Source organism: Procambarus clarkii, chromosome 89, assembly GCF_040958095.1.
Source record: "Procambarus clarkii isolate CNS0578487 chromosome 89, FALCON_Pclarkii_2.0, whole genome shotgun sequence".
Classification (NCBI taxonomy): domain Eukaryota; kingdom Metazoa; phylum Arthropoda; class Malacostraca; order Decapoda; family Cambaridae; genus Procambarus; species Procambarus clarkii.
Genome location: NC_091238.1, coordinates 8,452,358 through 8,471,916, shown reverse-complemented (window position 1 = coordinate 8,471,916; position 19,559 = coordinate 8,452,358). Strand labels below are relative to the sequence as shown.

At 40.2% G+C, this 19,559-nt stretch overlaps 1 protein-coding gene across 2 annotated transcripts in view; it reads left to right on the top strand.

Annotated features, from left to right (window-relative positions):
• The first annotated feature begins 291 nt into the window (after positions 1-291).
• Positions 292-19,559, top strand: part of polo (Serine/threonine-protein kinase polo) — a 150,109-nt gene continuing 130,841 nt past the window's right edge. Inside the window, exons 1-5 of one of the 2 annotated variants that reach the window (XM_045767264.2) lie at positions 292-510; positions 3,487-3,711; positions 5,490-5,707; positions 12,734-12,829; positions 13,368-13,567. In XM_045767264.2, the coding sequence (XP_045623220.1) occupies positions 409-510; positions 3,487-3,711; positions 5,490-5,707; positions 12,734-12,829; positions 13,368-13,567 (841 nt within the window). In that variant the 5' untranslated portion in view covers positions 292-408. Of the gene's footprint in view, positions 511-1,885; positions 2,015-3,486; positions 3,712-5,489; positions 5,708-12,733; positions 12,830-13,367; positions 13,568-19,559 lie in introns of those variants that run through there. The other variant, XM_069317934.1, reaches the window with a different exon arrangement.

The window sequence follows — 19,559 nt, the reverse complement described above, 5'->3', positions numbered from 1 at the left end:
ATTAGGCTCGCGCTGCTCCTCCGGCGCTCCAACACTTCTTGACAATTCATACAAAAATAGATGAATTATTTACTGGGCACAAGACATAATATCTAATAGCACTACAATAATGGGATATAAAATATCGCAATATATGTAAACTAATAATTTTTAAATAGATATCGAGTCTAAATTATCTTAATTAAAGATAATAAAATATCAAATTGGTAACTAGTCATATTCCCGGGCGAGTCACGTGACCAAGTTATTTAAAGTGTGAGCCAATGGGAGCGAGTCTCCGCCGCGCCGTCGACCAATCAGCGCTCCGAATGATCCTCCCGCCGTTCAAAACTTGTAAACCCGAGTAGTGTGTAGATGCTCGGGCGAGTTATTGTTGATATTGGTGATATTTTGGACTAATCTGGGAAAATGACGAGCCACCAGAAGGAAGAAGTGAAGAAGGAGATCCCGGAGTTCATCACGGACGCGTCGACGGGCACAAAGTACCAGCGGGGCAAGTTCCTGGGCAAGGTAGGCGAGCCACCCACCCCTCTACCTCCACTAGTTTGTTTACTTGTAAACTTTCTCCCATAGTCAGGCTGCGAGCCTCGGTAATGGCCACATGCTAGATGGCTTATGCTATCCTGCCTAATTAAGCAAGGGGGCAGCCGTTAATGAATGAAGAGAATCATACTTTGAGTAATTGAAGTATTGGTGGGCGGGCGAGTTTACACCAGCCACCTGTGATCTCTTGAGGTTTACCTCGCTATACTATCCTTATCTCTACTCTTACAAGTTAACATAGGAATATAAATAAGACCAGGGGGGGGGGGTTATAGTTAAGAGTGGCGTTTGTGATGAGTATAGTGGGGGAGACGCCCTGGATAATACCCAGTTTACACCCACTGGTAGACTCCTTCCTGGGGAGGTGTTGCTGGGGCCACCATCCCCCCCCCCTGTTGTGATGGGTGGTGCATGTAGGCATCCCACATGTGTACATGATACATATGTGCACGGCTTGTCCTCGCTCTTGGTGGTGACGTCACGGGTCACTAGTTTACCACCTGTGGTCTCTAATGTGCGTCGCTGGTCTCTTGTGTCCATCTATGGTCTCTTGTGTCCGTCTATGGTCTCTTGTGTCCGTCTATGGTCTCTTGTGTCCGTCTATGGTCTCTTGTGTCCGTCTATGGTCTCTTGTGTCCGTCTATGGTCTCTTGTGTCCGTCTATGGTCTCTTGTGTCCGTCTATGGTCTCTTGTGTTCGTCTATGGTCTCTTGTGTCCGTCGCTGGTCTCTTGTGTCCGTCGCTGGTCTCTTGTGTCCGTCTATGGTCTCTTGTGTCCGTCTATGGTCTCTTGTGTCCGTCTATGGTCTCTTGTGTCCGTCTATGGTCTCTTGTGTCCGTCTATGGTCTCTTGTGTCCGTCTATGGTCTCTTGTGTCCGTCTATGGTCTCTTGTGTCCGTCTATGGTCTCTTGTGTCCGTCTATGGTCTCTTGTGTCCGTCTATGGTCTCTTGTGTCCGTCGCTGGTCTCTTGTGTCCGTCTATGGTCTCTTGTGTGCATCTATGGTCTCTTGTGTCCGTCTATGGTCTCTTGTGTGCATCTATGGTCTCCTATGTGCGTCTGTGGTGTCCTATGTGCGTGTGTGGTCTCCTATGTGCGTGTGTGGTGTCCTATGTGCGTGTGTGGTCTCCTATGTGCGTCTATGGTCTCCTATGTGCGTCTGTGGTTTCTGGGGGAGGGGCCTCCAGTTGGTGGTTGTTGATCAAGATTATGAAGACATGATTTCTTGCCACGAGTCTGGTCTGCGTCTTCATTTTGCCATCAAAGGTGTTTGTTTCCCTGCTTGTCCACAGTTGTATTTGGTGTATGATTGACAAGCTTGAGAACATTGTCTACCCGCCTGCTGCGTGTGTGTGTGTGTGCCGAGTACAAGAGCTGCCGCCCTCGTCACACTGACCCACGGGAGACATCTTCTGTCACGCAGGGTGCAGTCGCGCCTCCACAGATCTCCAGTATCATCTCTTGATACTGGTAATGGCTCAAAAGGGCCACCACTTACGGGCTATTCATGCCCGTGCCACCTCTTGGGTGGCTTAATCTTTATCAATCAATCAATCAATCAATCACATTAACCATGTGTGTCTGGTACAGTGGACCCCACTCACTACTGTGTATCTACTCACACCACTGTAATACACGCCCATCACTAAACCTTGGTTAGAACTATGTAACTCGATTCAGTAAAAGCTGAAACTGTAAACTTGTTGGTTAACAAGCTAAGATTACACAGTTGTAATGCAGGAGTCTGCATGGTCATGAAGGATATTAGTGTGACAACTGACCCGGCACCACTACGCCTTCCGTACTTAAAATGCTAACTTACTAAGCTTCAAAGTCAGCTCTTCAAGTACTGTACTTAAAAACCCCATGGACAAGCTATACTTAGAATGTTGAGCACATTTATAAATAGTAATGTACTCCCCTAGTTGTGCTTACAGGGGTTGAGCTCTGGCTTTTTGGTCCCACCTCTCAACTGTCAATCAACTTATGTACAGGTTCCTGAGCCTACTGGGCTCTTATCATATCTGCATTTGAAACTGTGTATGGAGTCAGCCTCCACTACGCTCCCTAATGCTTTCCATTTGTTAACTACTGACGCTGAAAAAGTTCTTTCTAATGTCCCTGTGGGTCATTTGGGTACTCAGTTTCCACTTGTGTCTCCTTGTTCGTGTATCACCTGTGTTAAACAGTTTAAAACATCCTGCTGATTCCTCTTAGAATTTTGTAGGTAGTGATCATGTCTCCATGAGCTCTCCTGTCTTCCAGTGATGTGAGGTGCATTTCGTGCAGCCTTTCCTTGTAACTTATGCCTCTTAGTTCTGGGACTAGGTCTTGACCATGTGATTGGTGCAGAGGAAAGGCTTGAAAAGGTGGATGCCTTGTGTACCATACCTTGCGTATCTCGTCACAACGTAGACGAGGCGGCTCTATATAAATATTACAAATAAAAAATAGAGGTGAAAACACTTCTGAGCAAACATGTCTGATCATCCAACACACAATTCTGGTTATAGTAATATCCAGAATTAGGCTGAAATATTTCTCAACTTAGAACACTAAATGTAAACTTAAAAGGAGAGCTAGACCTTCTCTTCAACATAATATTAGTGAATACAGTACCTAATTATCAATGATTTTTCAGTAGACCAGATGTCATGAGATAGCTGTTGGAAATATATAACAAACCATCCTGCTAATTAAGGGTATTTAGTGAACACAGCTTTTTTAAAACTGAAACTTATCATTTGCTTGTGTGCTCTGGTTTGTTTAATATCAATGCACAGTAGTATTGCTCTAACTTCTCATCCTTATTAATTTTCCATAACTTATTCACTGAAACTTTAATGTTTTTAACTTGATTCTTATTCCTATATAAAATATGGTTATATTCATGTCTATGATCTTAATAATTGTTAAAATGCTTATGTTCTTGTCTATTTCAGGGAGGCTTTGCAAAATGTTACGAACTAACAGATTTAAAAACCAAAGAAATATTTGCTGGAAAGATAGTTGCCAAATCCTTACTTGTAAAGCCACATCAAAAAGAAAAGATGTCTCAGGAGATATCAATTCATCGCAGTTTAAGAGATAAGCACGTTGTTAGCTTCCAGGGGTTCTTCGAAGATTCCGACAATGTGTACATAATCCTAGAATTGTGCAGGAGAAGGGTAAGTTTATTTTTAATGTTAAATGTATGCTTTCTTCTTAAATTTAGCTTTAGAAGTTTCATAACTGCAATACACTAATTTCCACATGTCCCATTATGGAATGTGCAGCAAATAAATGGCATGAGATTCAATTCCTCTATTAAATGTTGTCATAAAATTTGTATTTAGCATAATTTTGGAATGGACAATATTGTGGCATTCAATGGTGGTTTTTATCAGTTTTTTGGGAATGTTTTTTTTTTTTTTATACTGTGTTGTCATACTGTAATTAGAGGACAAAAAGTACTGCATTGGAATAAAGCTGGAAGGAAATGTTTTAAGGGGCCTGAATCACATTCAGGCTGAATCAAAATTCAGAACCATCCTATTTGTAAGAAACTTAATTTACAAAATATAATCTACAAGATGACTCTCCAGCGGAAGTTTCTGCCTTGTAACCCCTGAAAGATAATAAAAAAAATTATAATAAAAAATGGCAATGTTTAAAAAATGTCCAAGAATATAGAATCTAACCATTTTTTTTTAATAATTTACTACATAGAATAAAACCTAAAGTAAAACTGAATGATATGTTAAAAGTTCAGTTGCTGAAAAGTAATTGCTAAAGGAGACTTATTTTGCTTGAAAACTGCACCTTTGAAAATCTGTAAATCAAAAGTAAATTGGCCCTTTTCAAATTGTAGAGCCATATATGAAGAACATATGTAAAACTCATAAAAATTGGTTCATAAACAAGAAAACTCAGAATTTTGGAATGTACAATCATACTTTTGATTAAAATGGCATCAATGATTCTGGCACTAGATATTGCTATTTTTTCTTTCAACTTCACATGATTATTGGTTGGGCCTATGCACTCAAATGTAAGGAAGTTCCAGGGGAAATTGCTTGTCAGTGGAGAAAAAATACTGAATTTAAAACCATGAAATATACATGCATTGCTATTTGCATAAATTTTAATGCAAATGTATTATTGACTTGGTACAAAGCTTCTTTGATATACTTTATCCTGTAATGAAAAATTGCAGTGATAGTAAACACTCATTATAATGTCCAGAGAGTATCTTGTGCAGGTGATGTTTCCTGATAGCACATCTTTAATGGTATGTGACCTTTCTGCTACGCTTTGGTAGTGTCAAATCGGCAGCATCTTCAGTTTGGCACTCGGGAGGCAGTGTTACACACTTGTGCATATCTACACTTTCCTGTATGTGATGCATTTAGTAATATTTAGAGCATTTCAAAGAGAAAAGCATCTTGAAAGTGGGAGGTGTAAAACAGGCGGTTAAAAGTACAGTATATTGCCGCTACAAGACCAGGTGAGGATCCCATAGTATATAACCAATCTGTCTAATGATCAAGTTGCTGATTTCTTCCTCCAGTTGAGAGCCCTCAATATTTTGATAGTTGACAGGGAGCATTACACACACATGTACAGTATTGGGTGCAGTGGCAAAGTAGTTATATAGATCGGTACCTGCAGTGTTCTGGGTACCTCTACTCCATGTGGGGTGGTTGAGATCGCTTGTAAAATTGATCGGGCCTCGTAATTGGTCAAGATAGAAATCCCATACTCAGTGACTGGCTCCTCAGGCTTGTAAAAATTTTACATTTAAATTTAATTTAAATCCTTGATCCTTAAAAACTAATAATAATTTATTAGTGCATCTTTAAAATGTATACATGGTGTATATTTTTAGTATGCTATACTGTACTATTAAATGTGCAGACATTATATGGTAATTTACTAATTATGTTCAACTCTTATTAATTTTTAGTCACTGATGGAACTGCACAAACGTCGTAAAGCAATCACGGAGCCTGAAACACGTTACTTCCTGAAGCAAATCCTTAACGGTGTCAAGCACTTGCATGACAGAAAAGTTATTCATAGAGATCTTAAGCTTGGCAACCTCTTCCTTAATGATGAAATGGAACTAAAAATTGGAGATTTTGGCTTGGCTACCAGAGTAGATTATGAAGGAGAGAGGAAAAGGTGAGTTTATATACTGTATTGCTTTCTTAAATATTTAGCATTTTATAACTAAATTTACATATACTGTACAATATTAGTATTAGGGTTATCCATACACATTTAACATCATTGTCTTGCTCTCCATCCTTCTTAAACAAATCTAGCATTTGCCTGGTTTTCTGGTAAAGATTCTCAACAAACAGATTTAATTTCAGTCAGTTTAGGTTGCATTATTGTACTGATTTGAAACATGAAATATTTTAAGTATGAACCTAAAAGTATTTATGCTGTTAAAAATGAGAGATGCAGCCTTAGTTTATTTTATATCTTTTATAATTTGCATGTACTACAGTACCTTGAGTCATAATGGTTACTTGAAATGTACAATTCTTTACACCACTGAACTAAGCAGAGGTATCTATTGCTATGCAGTGTAGCTCAATGTCAACTGTTTTATGTTAGTATTCCCCCACTTCCATTTTCCTGACCCCAGGGAGGTAAGGAAGTTAGGAAGATACACTAATATTTAAACCCTATACAAAAGAGCCTATAAAGGTTTGTCACCAATGGGAAAAAAAACCTTCCCAGACCATTAACATCCTCTGTATCTGCTCCAAGTCCACTTAAATTGTGTTGGTTCTGACAAATAATGTATCTGCGGGCTGTTCTCTGACCAGGCCTCTTGGTCACTGGTCTGGCCAACCAGGCTAATAGGTGCAACTGCTCACAGCCTGGTTGATCAGGTATCCTTTGGAGGGGTTTACCAAGTTCTCTTGTGAACACCATGAGAGGTCAGCTATTAATGCCCCTTATGTTAAGAGGAAGTACCCTATTTGCCAGCATATAAGACGCTTGTCTTTTTATTTTTAAATGTATAAAAAAATTGCCCTGCATCTAAAGTGACTATTACGGATGTGAGCCCGAGCTCCTGGTTGAATGCCAGCATTGGCACAGTTCCTCTCTTGCCCCATGTTGTGACGGGGAACTGAAAGACTGCTACGAGGATATTAAGTATATCCTTGAGGCCAAAGGTCATTCTCTCCTCCAGATCAATACCTTCACTGGACCCTCCTCGTGGTCATCGTAGTCGGCTTCTTCGAGTTGTGAAGGTCAAGTTTTAAGTAGGTCCCTTCCATCTTTCGTCATTCTTGTTGGTACCAGGTGCTCTGTTCAGGAGTAAATCCCCTCTCCTCACCTCTGCAGCAGGTGCGGGAGATTTGGGCATGGTCTCTTCCGGTGCACAAGTCGGGTGCTATATGCCCCTTGTATGGAACCTCAGGTCATTCTAATTCAGAGTGCCCTTCTTTTCAAGCGCTCTGCATCAATTGCCGTGACCCCCACTGTGCCTTCTACCGCGCATGTGTGCACTACAAATTTTTGGAAACCATTCTCAATTTGAAACATCGTGATCATTTGTCTTTTCCCAAGACAAGATGCCAGGTTTGCCATCTTCCTTCTTTCTCTGGCATGTCTTATGCTTATGTGTTGCGTTCCCCTTCTTCTCGTCCTCTCCCGCTTTCTCAGTTTCGCAACCGTTTGAGGACCTTGGACCCCTCCACCTCCCTCCACCACCTCGTCTGCTCCTTTGTGTTCCAGACCAGAGGGTCTTCCTCCTGGTTCTCCTTCTGGTGTTTCCTTCCTTCCCGGTCTTCCTTGTCTCCCGTGCCCTCCTTTCCTTCTCGCCCCACTCCATCTTCTCAGCCTTCCCTGCTGTCTTTTGGCCCTCCTCACTGCCTGTCTGTCTGGGCCATTGTCCATCCTCCTTCCAGCATTCTTCGCGTTGACCGTTCCCGTTCTCCTTCTGTTGAAACTGTTGAGGCGGTTGCCCAGCACATTGCTGATGGCACTCTCTCTCTCTCTCTCTCTCTCTCTCTCTCTCTCTCTCTCTACATCAAAAACGTAAGCCTGGCTGCTCCTTCCTTCCAGGCAGGTAAGAAGGCTTCGATATATTCCTCGCCTTCCGACTTTCGACACTAACCCTACTTTCCCTCCCATTACAGTGGCTTTCTCCTGTCCCTGCTTTGTAGATTCCTTTGGTCCTTGATCCTCTCTTGGATGCTGCCTTTGATCCAGTGCCCCTCACCTGTTTCTGTCCTTCCTGCCCCCGATTTCCTTCACCGCCCCCTCTGATGCCTCCTCCCGCTCTGGACTCTGCCTCTGGTCCGTCCTCCCGCTCCCTTGCCTCTATTATATTTGCTAGCTTTGGCCATCGTCACCCTGATTTCACTGATCCTGGTTCTGATCTTCCTTAGTCTACTGTGTTAATCTTTGCCTTTGTTTCTATTATCTCCTTTTTTTTTGTCTGTTCTTCAATGGAATATTTGTGGGTTTTATGCCAACTTCCATGAACTCCAACTTCTGATCAAGCAGTTTTCAGCTTTGTGTTTCTCCAGGAGCCGATGTTTGGCTCTCGTCCTGGTCACTTCCGTGGTTAATCCTTTCTCTTTTTCCCTCCAGCTTTTTCTGGGGCCCATAACTCTACTGCTCTCTTGATCCGCCATGATACTCCCTTCGTCTTCCTTCTTTTTCAATCGCTTATTCAATGTTCTGCGGCCCGTATCTTTGAGAGTAAATGATATACAGTCTGTTTCATTTATATCCCCCCCCCCCAAATGCCCCGCTTTCTCTTCCCGACCTTAAACACCTTTTGAACTCCTTACCGGAGCCTCTGCTCCTTTTGGGTGATTTTAACTGTCAGCATACCTTCTGGGGAGATGTTCTGATGAGCACCCAGGGCTGCCTTCAACCATTTTTCCTCTCTTCTCTCCTATGAATTCTGGTGAGCCCACTCATGTTGACTTCTGCACTCGCATCGTTTCCTGTCTTGATCTTTTTCTCTGCTCGTCTTCTCTTTATTTGGACTTCACTTGGCAGGTTCTTGATGACCTCCATAAGTGACCATTTTTCCATCCTTGTCTCCTTCTCTTTTAACCCTCCCCTCACCTTCCGTAGGTGGCAGTTTGCCAAGGCTGGCTGGAACCTCTTCACCTTACGCGCTACTCTTTCCGACCTCTCTGATCTGCCTCTTCCTCGAGCTGCCCTCCTCTTTCATTACACTCTTTTTATGCTGCCATCTGCTCTGTTCCTCGCTCTACCTCCTGGGGCTTGCAGAAGTGCATTCCCTGGTGGAATGCAGACTGCTCGGGCTGTCCGCTGTAAAGTGTACTGCCTGGAAGAAATACCATCGCTGACGGACACCCGATTCTTTTGTTTTGTTTCGGGAGGCGAGTGCTGTGGCCCGTAGGGCCATCTGTATGGCTAAGTGTGAGGGTTGGAGATCTTTTGTTTCCACCATTACGTCTGACACTCCCCTGCCCCTGATTTGGGAGAAAATCTGCAAGGTAGCGGGTAAGTTTGTTCCAGATGTCTTGCCAGTCCTTCACCTCCGTGGTTCTATTGTGGCGGATCTGGTGTAGGTCGCGACTGAACTGGGTTCACACTTTTCTACTGTTGGCTGCAGTTCTCATCTTCCTCCTTTTCTTACTCGAAAGCCCCTTGAATCTTGTCCCTTAAATTTTCACACTCGTCTTCAGCTTCCCGATAACAATCCTTTCAGAAATCCAGCCTGCCCTGGCCATCTGCGGTTCTGTGGCAGCAGGCTCAGTTGATAATCATTATGAGATGCTTTGCCATCTCCCTCCATGCACATTTCAGTATTTACTGAGTGTTTATAACCATGTCTGGAAGTCGTCGTAAATCCCTGAGGACTTACGACGAGGCAGACTGGCTTGAGGCGGTTGTTCTTCCTATTTAGAAACCTGGTTCTCTAGGGTCAATACCCTAAAGACTTCCCCCCATTGCCCCTCATGAGTTTGCATCTGCAAACGCTTTGAGCGTATTGTCAATGTCTGTCTGATGTGGCCCAAAGTATATTGGATAGCATTCCAACTTGGAATGCTATTACCACTTCTCCCCTTCTAAATTTGCCTTTCCCAAGTGTCGCAGCACGACTAATGCACTTGTGAACTTGGAGGTCTATATTTGAACCGCTTTTGCTGCGAAGACATCCATGGCCTAGCAGTAGATGTGAGTGAACAAATCCACAAGGGCCGTGACGAAGATTCGGATCTACGTCCGGGAGCATCCCAGACACTGCCTTAATCAACTGAGCTACGACATGGTCAAAAGAGTTGAAACTGAAGTTCTACTGAACTTACTGGATCCTGCAGCCTCTACGAGGCACAAACCAGAGTTTTACACAACTCCCCGCCCATGCTCTCGAGCTATGTCAATAGGCCGTTTTCTCTTTTCGCCCCTACAAAGAGGGAGAACGGCCTATTGACATAGCTCGAGTGCATGGGAGAGTTGTGTAAAACCCTGGTTTGTGCCTCGGAGAGGCTGCAGGATCCAGTAAGTTCAGTAGAATTTCGGTTTCAACTCTTTTTGACCATGTCGGAGCTCAGTCGATTAAGGCAGCGTCTGGGATGCTCCCGGACGCAGGTTCGAATCCTCGTCACGGCCCTTGTGGATTTGTTCATTTGATGCATCACGCTATTGTGATTTCTGTGTGTAGAGTAGAAGTGAGTCCTTGGACCCTAATGGCTCTGGCTCGGGAAGCATCCAGGGGACTTTTACTCTGACATAGTAGATTCATAATTTTCTTGGCAATCATCAACATTATATGAATTTAAATTTAATTAATTTTCAGTTATGAAACTTTGGTTATAAAAGGTTATTAAAATGTTTGTGTTTGGTTGGTGTTTGTTGTATGGAGGACTGGATTTATTAAGGTTCACTGCACTAAATTATTTTACCAAAAATAAATTTGAGTTCTCAGTACATTCCCAATATCAAAATGTTTATAGCATTAATGATCAATCCTCAAGGTGTGGCTGTCATCAAATTTTGCCACTCTGACACCAAAAAGAAATAATTTAATTTTACTTACGAAATGTAGATCTGTATTCAAAATTCCTAGGAAACCCCTCTCCTCCCCCCCCCCCCCCCATCCGTCTGTGTATTCCCTTATTTTGGCAGAGTTATTGGTCAACATTTCTTTTGATATTTTGTCTTCATTATGTTGTGATGGGAGCCAGGATCCAACCCAATTTGTTTCACATGAAATATATACAGTATAGAAGAAAAATCTTAAAAAAAATAGAGTAATAAAAAGAGAAAAAAAAAAAAAAAATATATATATATATATATATATATATATATATATATATATATATATATATATATATATATATATATATATATATATATATATATATATATATATATATATATATATATATATATATATATATATATATATATATATATATATATATATATATATATATATATATATATATATATATATATATATATATATATATATATATATATATATATATATATATATATATATATATATATATATATATATATATATATATATATATATATATATATATATATATATATATATATATATATATATATATATATATATATATATATATATATATATATATATATATATATATATATATATATATATATATATATATATATATATATGTATGTCGTACCTAGTAGCCAGAACTCACTTCTGAGCCTACTATGCAAGGCCCAATTTGCCTAGTAAGCCAAGTTTTCATGAATTAATTGCTTTTCGACTACCTAACCTACCTAACCTAACCTAACTTTTTCGGCTACCTAACCTAACCTAACCTATAAAGATAGGTTAGGTTAGGTTAGGTAGGGTTGGTTAGGTTCGGTCACATATCTACGTTAATTTTAACTCCAATAAAAAAAAATTGACCTCATTCATAATGAAATGGGTAGCTTTATCATTTCATAAGAAAAAATTTAGAGAAAATATTTTAATTCATGAAAACTTGGCTTATTAGGCAAATCGGGCCTTGCATTGTAGGCTGAAAAGTGAGTTCTGGCTACTAGGTACGACATATATATATATATATATATATGTCGTACCTAGTAGCCAGAATGCACTTCTCAGCCTACTATGCAAGGCACAATTTGCCTAATAAGCCAAGTTTTCATGAATTAATGGTTTTTCGACTACCTAACCTACCTAACCTAACTTTTTCGGCTACCTAACCTAACCTAACCTATAAAGATAGGTTAGGTTAGGTTAGGTAGGGTTGGTTAGGTTCGGTCATATATCTTCGTTAATTTTATCTCCAATAAAAAAAATTGACCTCATACATAGAGAAAAGGGTTGCTTTATCATTTCATAAGAAAAAAACTATAGTAAATATATTAATTCATTAAAACTTGGCTTATTAGGCAAATCGGGCCTTGAATAGTAGGCTGAGAAGAGAGTTCTGGCTACTAGGTACGACATATATATATATATATATAAATAAAAAATTAAATATGACCGAAAAAGTAAGATTAATAATTCTAACACAAATTTTCTCAATCTTTCGTACATTTCTTTTCACTGTTGGAGGTAATTCAAAAATCAATTCTCCAAAATTCATTTTTATTTCTAGTCTGACGTGACACTTGAGCGCGTTTCGTAAAACTTATTACATTTTCAAAGACTTTAGTTAACACATACACAACTGAATAGAACTTACTGAATAGAATAGAACATCTCTGATTTTGTTTATATCTACATTTGAGTGAGGTGGATGGGGTGAGGTGGTATTTAATAAGGTATTAATTTCATCAACACAAGCCAGAACATGAAACAATGGGTATTGAATAGAAGTGATTGTAGAAAGCCTATTGGTCCATATTTCTTGATGCTTCTATATTGGAGCGGAGTCTTGAGGTGGGTAGAATTCTACCCACCTCTATATTTGTTGGCTGAAGTATATGTTATAATTGTGATAATGGGAGATAAGTAGCTGAACTATGAATCGACTCCAAATTGGTTTGTGGCTCATTCAGCTGTTGAACAATATGGTCAACATAGGTACGGTATTCAAACATTGATATTAAACATAAATAGTCACATGAGGGATGCGATTCACTAGATTATCGGCAATGACTGCACATAGTGGGTTAATAGGTAATCAATTCCTTTGTTCCAGCTTGTAATTAATTTAGTGCTTGTATGTTTATGTATGCACGTTATGTTTACAGAACTTTGTGTGGCACACCAAACTACATTGCTCCAGAAATCCTCTGCAAGAAAGGTCACAGTTATGAAGTTGATGTCTGGTCTATAGGCTGTATTCTGTAAGTAATTTATGACAATTACACTTTTTGTAGTATATTTAAGTTTTTTGGGGGTGGGCACCAATACGTAGGCTGTGTTAAATATAGTCTTAAAAAGGGATTTACTATCAAAATTTTCTTGGTCATAAATATATAAAGTTTAGCCACAGCATATTGTTGTGCTATCTGAAGTAGTATAAAATATGGTTAGTCTTACCTAACTTACATTTGCTGTACTAGGTTTTGAAAGTTCAGATAATAAGTTTTGCTTAAAAGTGAAATCTTATCAACTGGTTTTATAGGTAATTTTTTGTTATTGCTATTGTTAAGTGTTGAGGCATTCCTGATGGAAGCACACTGTAGAGTACATGAATTCTTGCTCCGATTTGCCAACTATTAGAAATTACATTTTCAAGCTACTCATTTGATTAGCTTTAGTATGCTAGTGTCCTTTGAGGAAATACAAGCAAGGAGAATAATATATAATTTTAGTTCTGGCATTATTTGTTAGACAATTATTTTTAAATTATATTATTAATAGGTAAATTTCTGTCCCCAGGTATACATTATTAGTGGGAAAACCTCCATTTGAAACACAAACTTTAAAAGACACATATATGAGGATTAAGAAGAACGAGTACCATATACCATCACGGATTGGACCTCTTGCCCGCTCACTTATTCAGAGATTGCTTCAGGGTGATCCAACACGCAGACCCAATGTTGATGTGATTCTTGCTGATGATTTTATGACAATGGGTAAGTTTGATATGCTGTCTACGTATGTCATATTCAGTTTTATTAAAATTTATAAATTATTGTGTTGCTAATTACATTGAGAAAACCAAAAGGCATGATTTTCTTTCAGGGTACATATTTATTTAGCAGTTACACAAATGAAACTTATAATGCATGCTGTTAAAAATAAAAAATAAAAGAAATTTTAAGTTTTCTTGGAGATTTTACAAGCAGTGAAGAGAGCTAGAGGAATGTAACAAGATAAATTACAGTACAGTATTGTGAAATAAAGTGCATAGCAGTAGTGTAGAAGTCTTTAATACATGCTTCATTGGTTGTCTGTTCAATTTTGTACCTTTCTGAGAAAAGCATTCTCAGTTGCTCCTTGAATCTGGGCCCGCTAACATCAAATTCCTGTCAGACTGTCGACCTGTCCTGTGGTGACAAATAACATTTAAAATGGTCATGCCATCTCAGTTGCAGAGGGGAATGAGACAAATTTCAGTCTGCCAAAGAGACCACCGGCTATGGTGCCGAAGATCGGAAATAAAAACATTAACATCCACTTTAAGAAACAATTGGAAACAAAGGAATGCATTTGTATCTCTGCAGCCTAAAAATTTGTTAACTAGGCAACTCCATCCACCACTAGATGGTAGCACCAGCACAACTACAGATGCAGAGTAGCTGGCTACCCTCACCTAAAACTCATATTACTCCCACAATGGAAAGTCAACTAGAATTAAGGGGCCCGGTGACTGTGTACTGAAACTTCCTCAAACACACTCGGTTTGTTTGTTTGAATAATATCTTTATGGTAAATGCTCCAACTTTAAAAAAAAAAAAAAAAAAAATACGAAAAAAAAATTATCAATTTCAAATTGTTTTAAAATATTTAAATGTCACCAATTATTTTATTCATTATAGTCTCAGAATGGCATGTGATGTTCATGTTCTAGAGGAAAAAATATTCTTTGAGAGTATAGTTTACTGAAAAACATTTTTTTCAATGTGGCCATCCAAATATGTGCAAAATTTAAACGCAAAAAATGTATAACTCCATATGTTACGGCTTTGACTTAACGACCCTTAGGACACCTTAGAACTAAGAACTTTGCATATACAGTATATGTAAAATTAGTGAGAATCGGTCAGAAGCTGACTTTTTGAAGCTGTCTCAAAGAAGTTGAAATTACTTTTTTTAGTGATAATTGTAATTGAAGTTATTGACAATGAATAGAGGTACAGTAGTTCTAATTAATGAATTTTCTTGTATGTTTTAATCAACATTGCTTGACATTCGTACTCGAGTATGTTAAAGTTGTAGGTCAATATGTGTTAAAATGAAGTCAAGAAAAAATACCCCCCCCCCCCCTCAAAAAATATATAGGGATATATTAGGGATAACAAACATATATTACAGTAACTTTATTGCCCATATATAAGTGATAATGCCCTCATCTGGTCCTCATTCATCAATATAACCTAAAGAGACAAAGGGAATAGAGCTTGAAATCTGTAAATAAATCGGCAAAATAAATAATAAGTCACAACTTGTGCCACCTGGGGCTGATTAACATGTTGACCAATTTCGTGCCAACATCACATGCTTGGTGCCGGATATACATTCTCCAAGATGTAGAAGTCACGACAAAATCCACATACAAACAAAGGAGAGAGAAAAAAAAATGTCAGTTTTTTGTATAGAGGGACATAAGAAATATTGCTATTGGGCAACGTATTTATATGATATATAATAAAATACAGCGTAATAACATAGTGACTCATTATCATGTGTGAAATCTGGTCCTTCAGGTGGCACCAGCTGCATATCCACTTTGTAGACCCTTCTTACTACTACAGTACTTTTCTTCTTGTTGCATCGGACAGGTGCTTGCATCTCTTAATCCTTGATTGCCAGTAAATAGGTGTTAAAATTATTAGTACCGGTAGCCCCCCACCCCTGTCTCGCACACCTTTTGTGAGTTTGAGGGCCGTCTGTCATCTGTGCCACAGGGCGACAATCATTCTTTCTGCCTGTCATGCTGCCTGTTGGGTTAGTGACACTTGCAACACTAAACCCTGCGGGGTTTGTTCCTCCCCATGTGGCTCTTCATGTCACTGGCAATTGCTGGGTCATTCCCCCCCCCTCCCCCCCTCCCCCTGGGGTGTCTCCAGTTGCTGCATCACCAGCTTCCTCTTCAGGTTTTCAGGGTTCGGTGGAATGGCACTTTCATCCTCCCTCGCTTGATGTTTTCATATACGCCTCGGCTGTGGGTTGAGGCTTTGTGACCAGTGTTCACCAGTCTGGCCAAGGTTGTTTGTTGCCATCATTTTGTTGAGCTCATAGCACAGTGTGGGAGTTTGCGTCTTTGTGGCAGGTGCTGCGGAGGGTTCAGATTCCACGGGGCTTGGTGATTCTGCTCCATTCGGATTGTTCCCATGTGGTTCATCATCTTAACCGCAGGGGATCTCTTCGGTCCATGCTGCTTTGGATCTGATCACTTCGAGTTGCTCTTCTGCCGAGTTCTTGCGGTTTGGCTTTCCGCGTTGTTCACATTTAGGGTGTGTCCAACATCCTGGCTGATGGTCTGTCTCGCTTCATTTCCCTTTCTACAGAGTGGACCATCAATGTCGATTCCTTCCTTTGGCTTTGCAAGACGTAGGAATGCCAGGATGTGGATCTCTTTGCGTTGCCATCTTCCTCTTTAAGTGATGCTGTTCCTTGACTGGGAGTATCTTGCAGTGGACGCCTGTGGGCAGGACTAGTTGAGGGGGGGGGGGTACTTTTACCTCTTTGTTTGCCCCGGTCCAGCTATTGCTCCAGGTTCTGGCATGTCTGGAGTCTTTCAGGGGTGGAGTGATCCTTTTAGCTCCTTAGTGGCCGAACCAGCCTTGGTTTCTGGTGCTGCTTGCACGGTGTTTGAACCTGTGGCATTTTTTCAGCAGCTCCGCCTTTGTCAGAAGGTCAGGTGGGTGTTGTTTCTTGCTGGTTTGGCCTTCTCTTCCACTCTGCGTCTAGTATGTTGACGTGCATGGATCACCCTTTCTGTGGTGATCAGGTGTTTTGTATAGGTGTCCCACCTGTGATTCTTCTGGTGACAGTATTGACTCTTGGAGGTCTTTTCACCTTTTTCTAATCCTTCGTTGTTGTTCTTTGGTTTCAGTGGGTTGTTTGCCCTTTCCTTTTGGCTGTTTCTTGACTGGTATCTTGCTGTATACTGTTGCATATGATTCCCCTTTGGTCTGGAATTGTATTTTGTGGATTTTGTTCCTTGGCCCTGATTGGGCATTTGTTCGGTAGCAGCAGGCTCCTTTTCTGGTGAAAAATGTGGCGGCTGTCTTCCAGAGGGGTTCTTTGGTTGTGGATGCTGGCTAGGTTTGGCCAGGGGTTCCTAGTGCACTGTCTGGTGGTGGTTTTCCACTGTTACTTTTGCACCACCTGTTCTGCTTTGGTGGGTGCTATGTGGGTTGTTCCAGTTTCTGGGTCACTGTTACAGGGCTTGTTTGTCTGGTTGTCCACAGTGTTGTTCGCTCTTGCCAGTCTGCGGTCTTCCCTCATGCTCATGTTTCAGTGTGTTTGCTGCTCTGATGGCTGTTTTCGCTCATGTCTTAAGCAGATCTTGGGGGGGGGGGGGTTTAGTCAAGTTCGTTTATTATACACCCAATACCCATACTGTGGGCAGTAGTGGAAAGGGTTGCATAGGAACATAATGGGCTCAGGGACTGAATCCCAAAATTCATTTAGTTAAGCAAGTAGTGCATCTGCCTCCCTGTTCAGTCTCCCGTTTCCTCGCTGTGGCTAATTGGCTTCAGGGAGCCAACAGGGCTCCCCCCAGAAAACCAGCATTGAATGTAATGAAATGCCAATTTCTGGGTGAGCCCCGGAAGCTCCCTGATACTCTCCTTCTATGGTCGGTGGTTTTCATCATTCCAGAACTGGTTAAATTCTTGCAAATTATAAAAAAAATTCTGAAATTTAACAAATTTCTGAAATTAAAAAATAACTGAAATTGCTTCCAGAAATGTAAATGCTTGACTGACCTGGGCCAGGCTCCACTCTCCCTCTTCCCCAATGAGGGGGGGAAGGTGGAGCTAACTAGGGGGGTGGGGGGTTGAAGTTTTGGTTGTTTTCCTAATGGGGGAGTTCTTTTGATATTTTGAGGGTGTTCTCATTTTTCAACCATGCAGTAGTCTGTTCTGATTTGCCACCTTTCTGTGCTTCCTTGGTGAATGGCAAGATAAATTTTAAATGTAAAAAGTCCATGAGCTATTGCTCCTTGCGCCTCTTTGAGTGGACCAGGTACATGCTCGTGGTCGCTGCGACTGATGACTCCAAGTAGCGTGGCACTTTGTCAGTAAGCTAGCTTCAGGGAGCCTACGGGGTTCACCCAGAAATTAGCGTTTCATTACATTCAATGCTTCTTTTTTTTATCAAAGGAAATGTGTAATACTCGCCATTTTCTTTTAGTGGCAATGTCATCTTCCAATATTTGGTCCTGTGGATATGGGGAATGATCTTGCCATTTATCGTCGTTTGTCATTCCTATCGGCCTTGGCTGTAGGATGGTAAAATTATTATCAGGAGAAAGCACCAAGCTGTTTTGACAATACAGGATAGTGAATGGCTGTGGGGTGGGTTCAAAGGAAAGTTTTATCAAGTCCTTGTGTTTTTTCTTTTCTCTCCACTGTTTACTTCCTCACTTGCTCTGCTGTTATCCATGCCTCTAATTCTGTTGGTTGTATGTTCTTCCTCTTCCTTTTCGGAAGGAAAATTTTAGGAAAAATTCCTAAAATCTTTCCCTCGGGTATATTGCTCTCATAGTATTTTCTTTTCTATTTACCTTTTGCTTATTATGGACACCTATTCATTAACAAACATTTCCTTCTCATATAGTTTAACAGTTTTGTGGTTGTAGCATTAGCAACAGTTTAATGGTGGGATTTTCATATGACTTCTCTGCCTGCTTGTCTTTCACTCAGGTGCAGGTGAACCTCATTTAACATTGGGGTTAGATCTGAAAACTGTAACTTTAACTGAAATAAGTGCATCAAAATGTTCATAGGCCTTGTGTTATAAGCAAGAGTTATGTTCCTAGGGTACTTGAAAAATGTTCTGGTCATTTTTCTCACCGTAACATTATGGTATTCAAAAAGTAATGAAAGGAAGTAAGGGCATTATTTAATTGTAAACCTTAAATATAAAATGTTACTAGATATTGAAATTGACTTAAGTGACTGTTTCTCTGTTGAGTTTTGAGGTTGTTGGGCGATTATTCATCTGATTCAAGCATGGACACGGGGTCATCTGAATCAAATTTCATCATCCTCATCATGACTATCATATTTTCTTTGTTCAGCTTCCTTGCTCTTTTCATCTTCTTGATCCTCATCATGGCTGTCTTCTTTCTTCTGCTGATCTTCCTCCTCATGAAAAATATTTAATGTCTGCTGAAGTGCTGCTCTTCTCTTCTTTTCTGCTTGTATATTTCCCTGTAACGGTCAACACCAGATCGTAAATCCATGCATACAGTATAGCTGTGTTCTTGGGATCGGTATCAATTGACGCAGCTGTTTGTCAAGTGCCTGGAATAGTTCACATGATCCAAAGTCGCTTAACCACTCGTAGTGGCTCAGGTTGAATGTTCCCCTTCACTCTTTATCTCTCCTGCTTTTATTTCATCCAGCAGAATCAGTTCTTCATCGGTAAAGGTTGTGAGAGCGAGTCAAACACTTCCTGTATGTCATCTTCATCAACTTGTTCAACACCAACTGTGTGTGAACTAATTCAACCATTTCACATGGAATTTGGCAAATCTTGCTGAAAACCATGGAAAGTACTGTATTTTGTGCTGTTATTTTCAGTAAATAATGTGTTTTGTTTTAGTGAAGTATAAATAATGGTGAGAGTATTTGTTAGCCCTTGTATACTGTCCTGTACTTTTCTTTATCATAAGCTTCCACATTGTTTTCTTTATTTGTTGGGATCTTGTAGGAACCGTTTGCCTGTCTG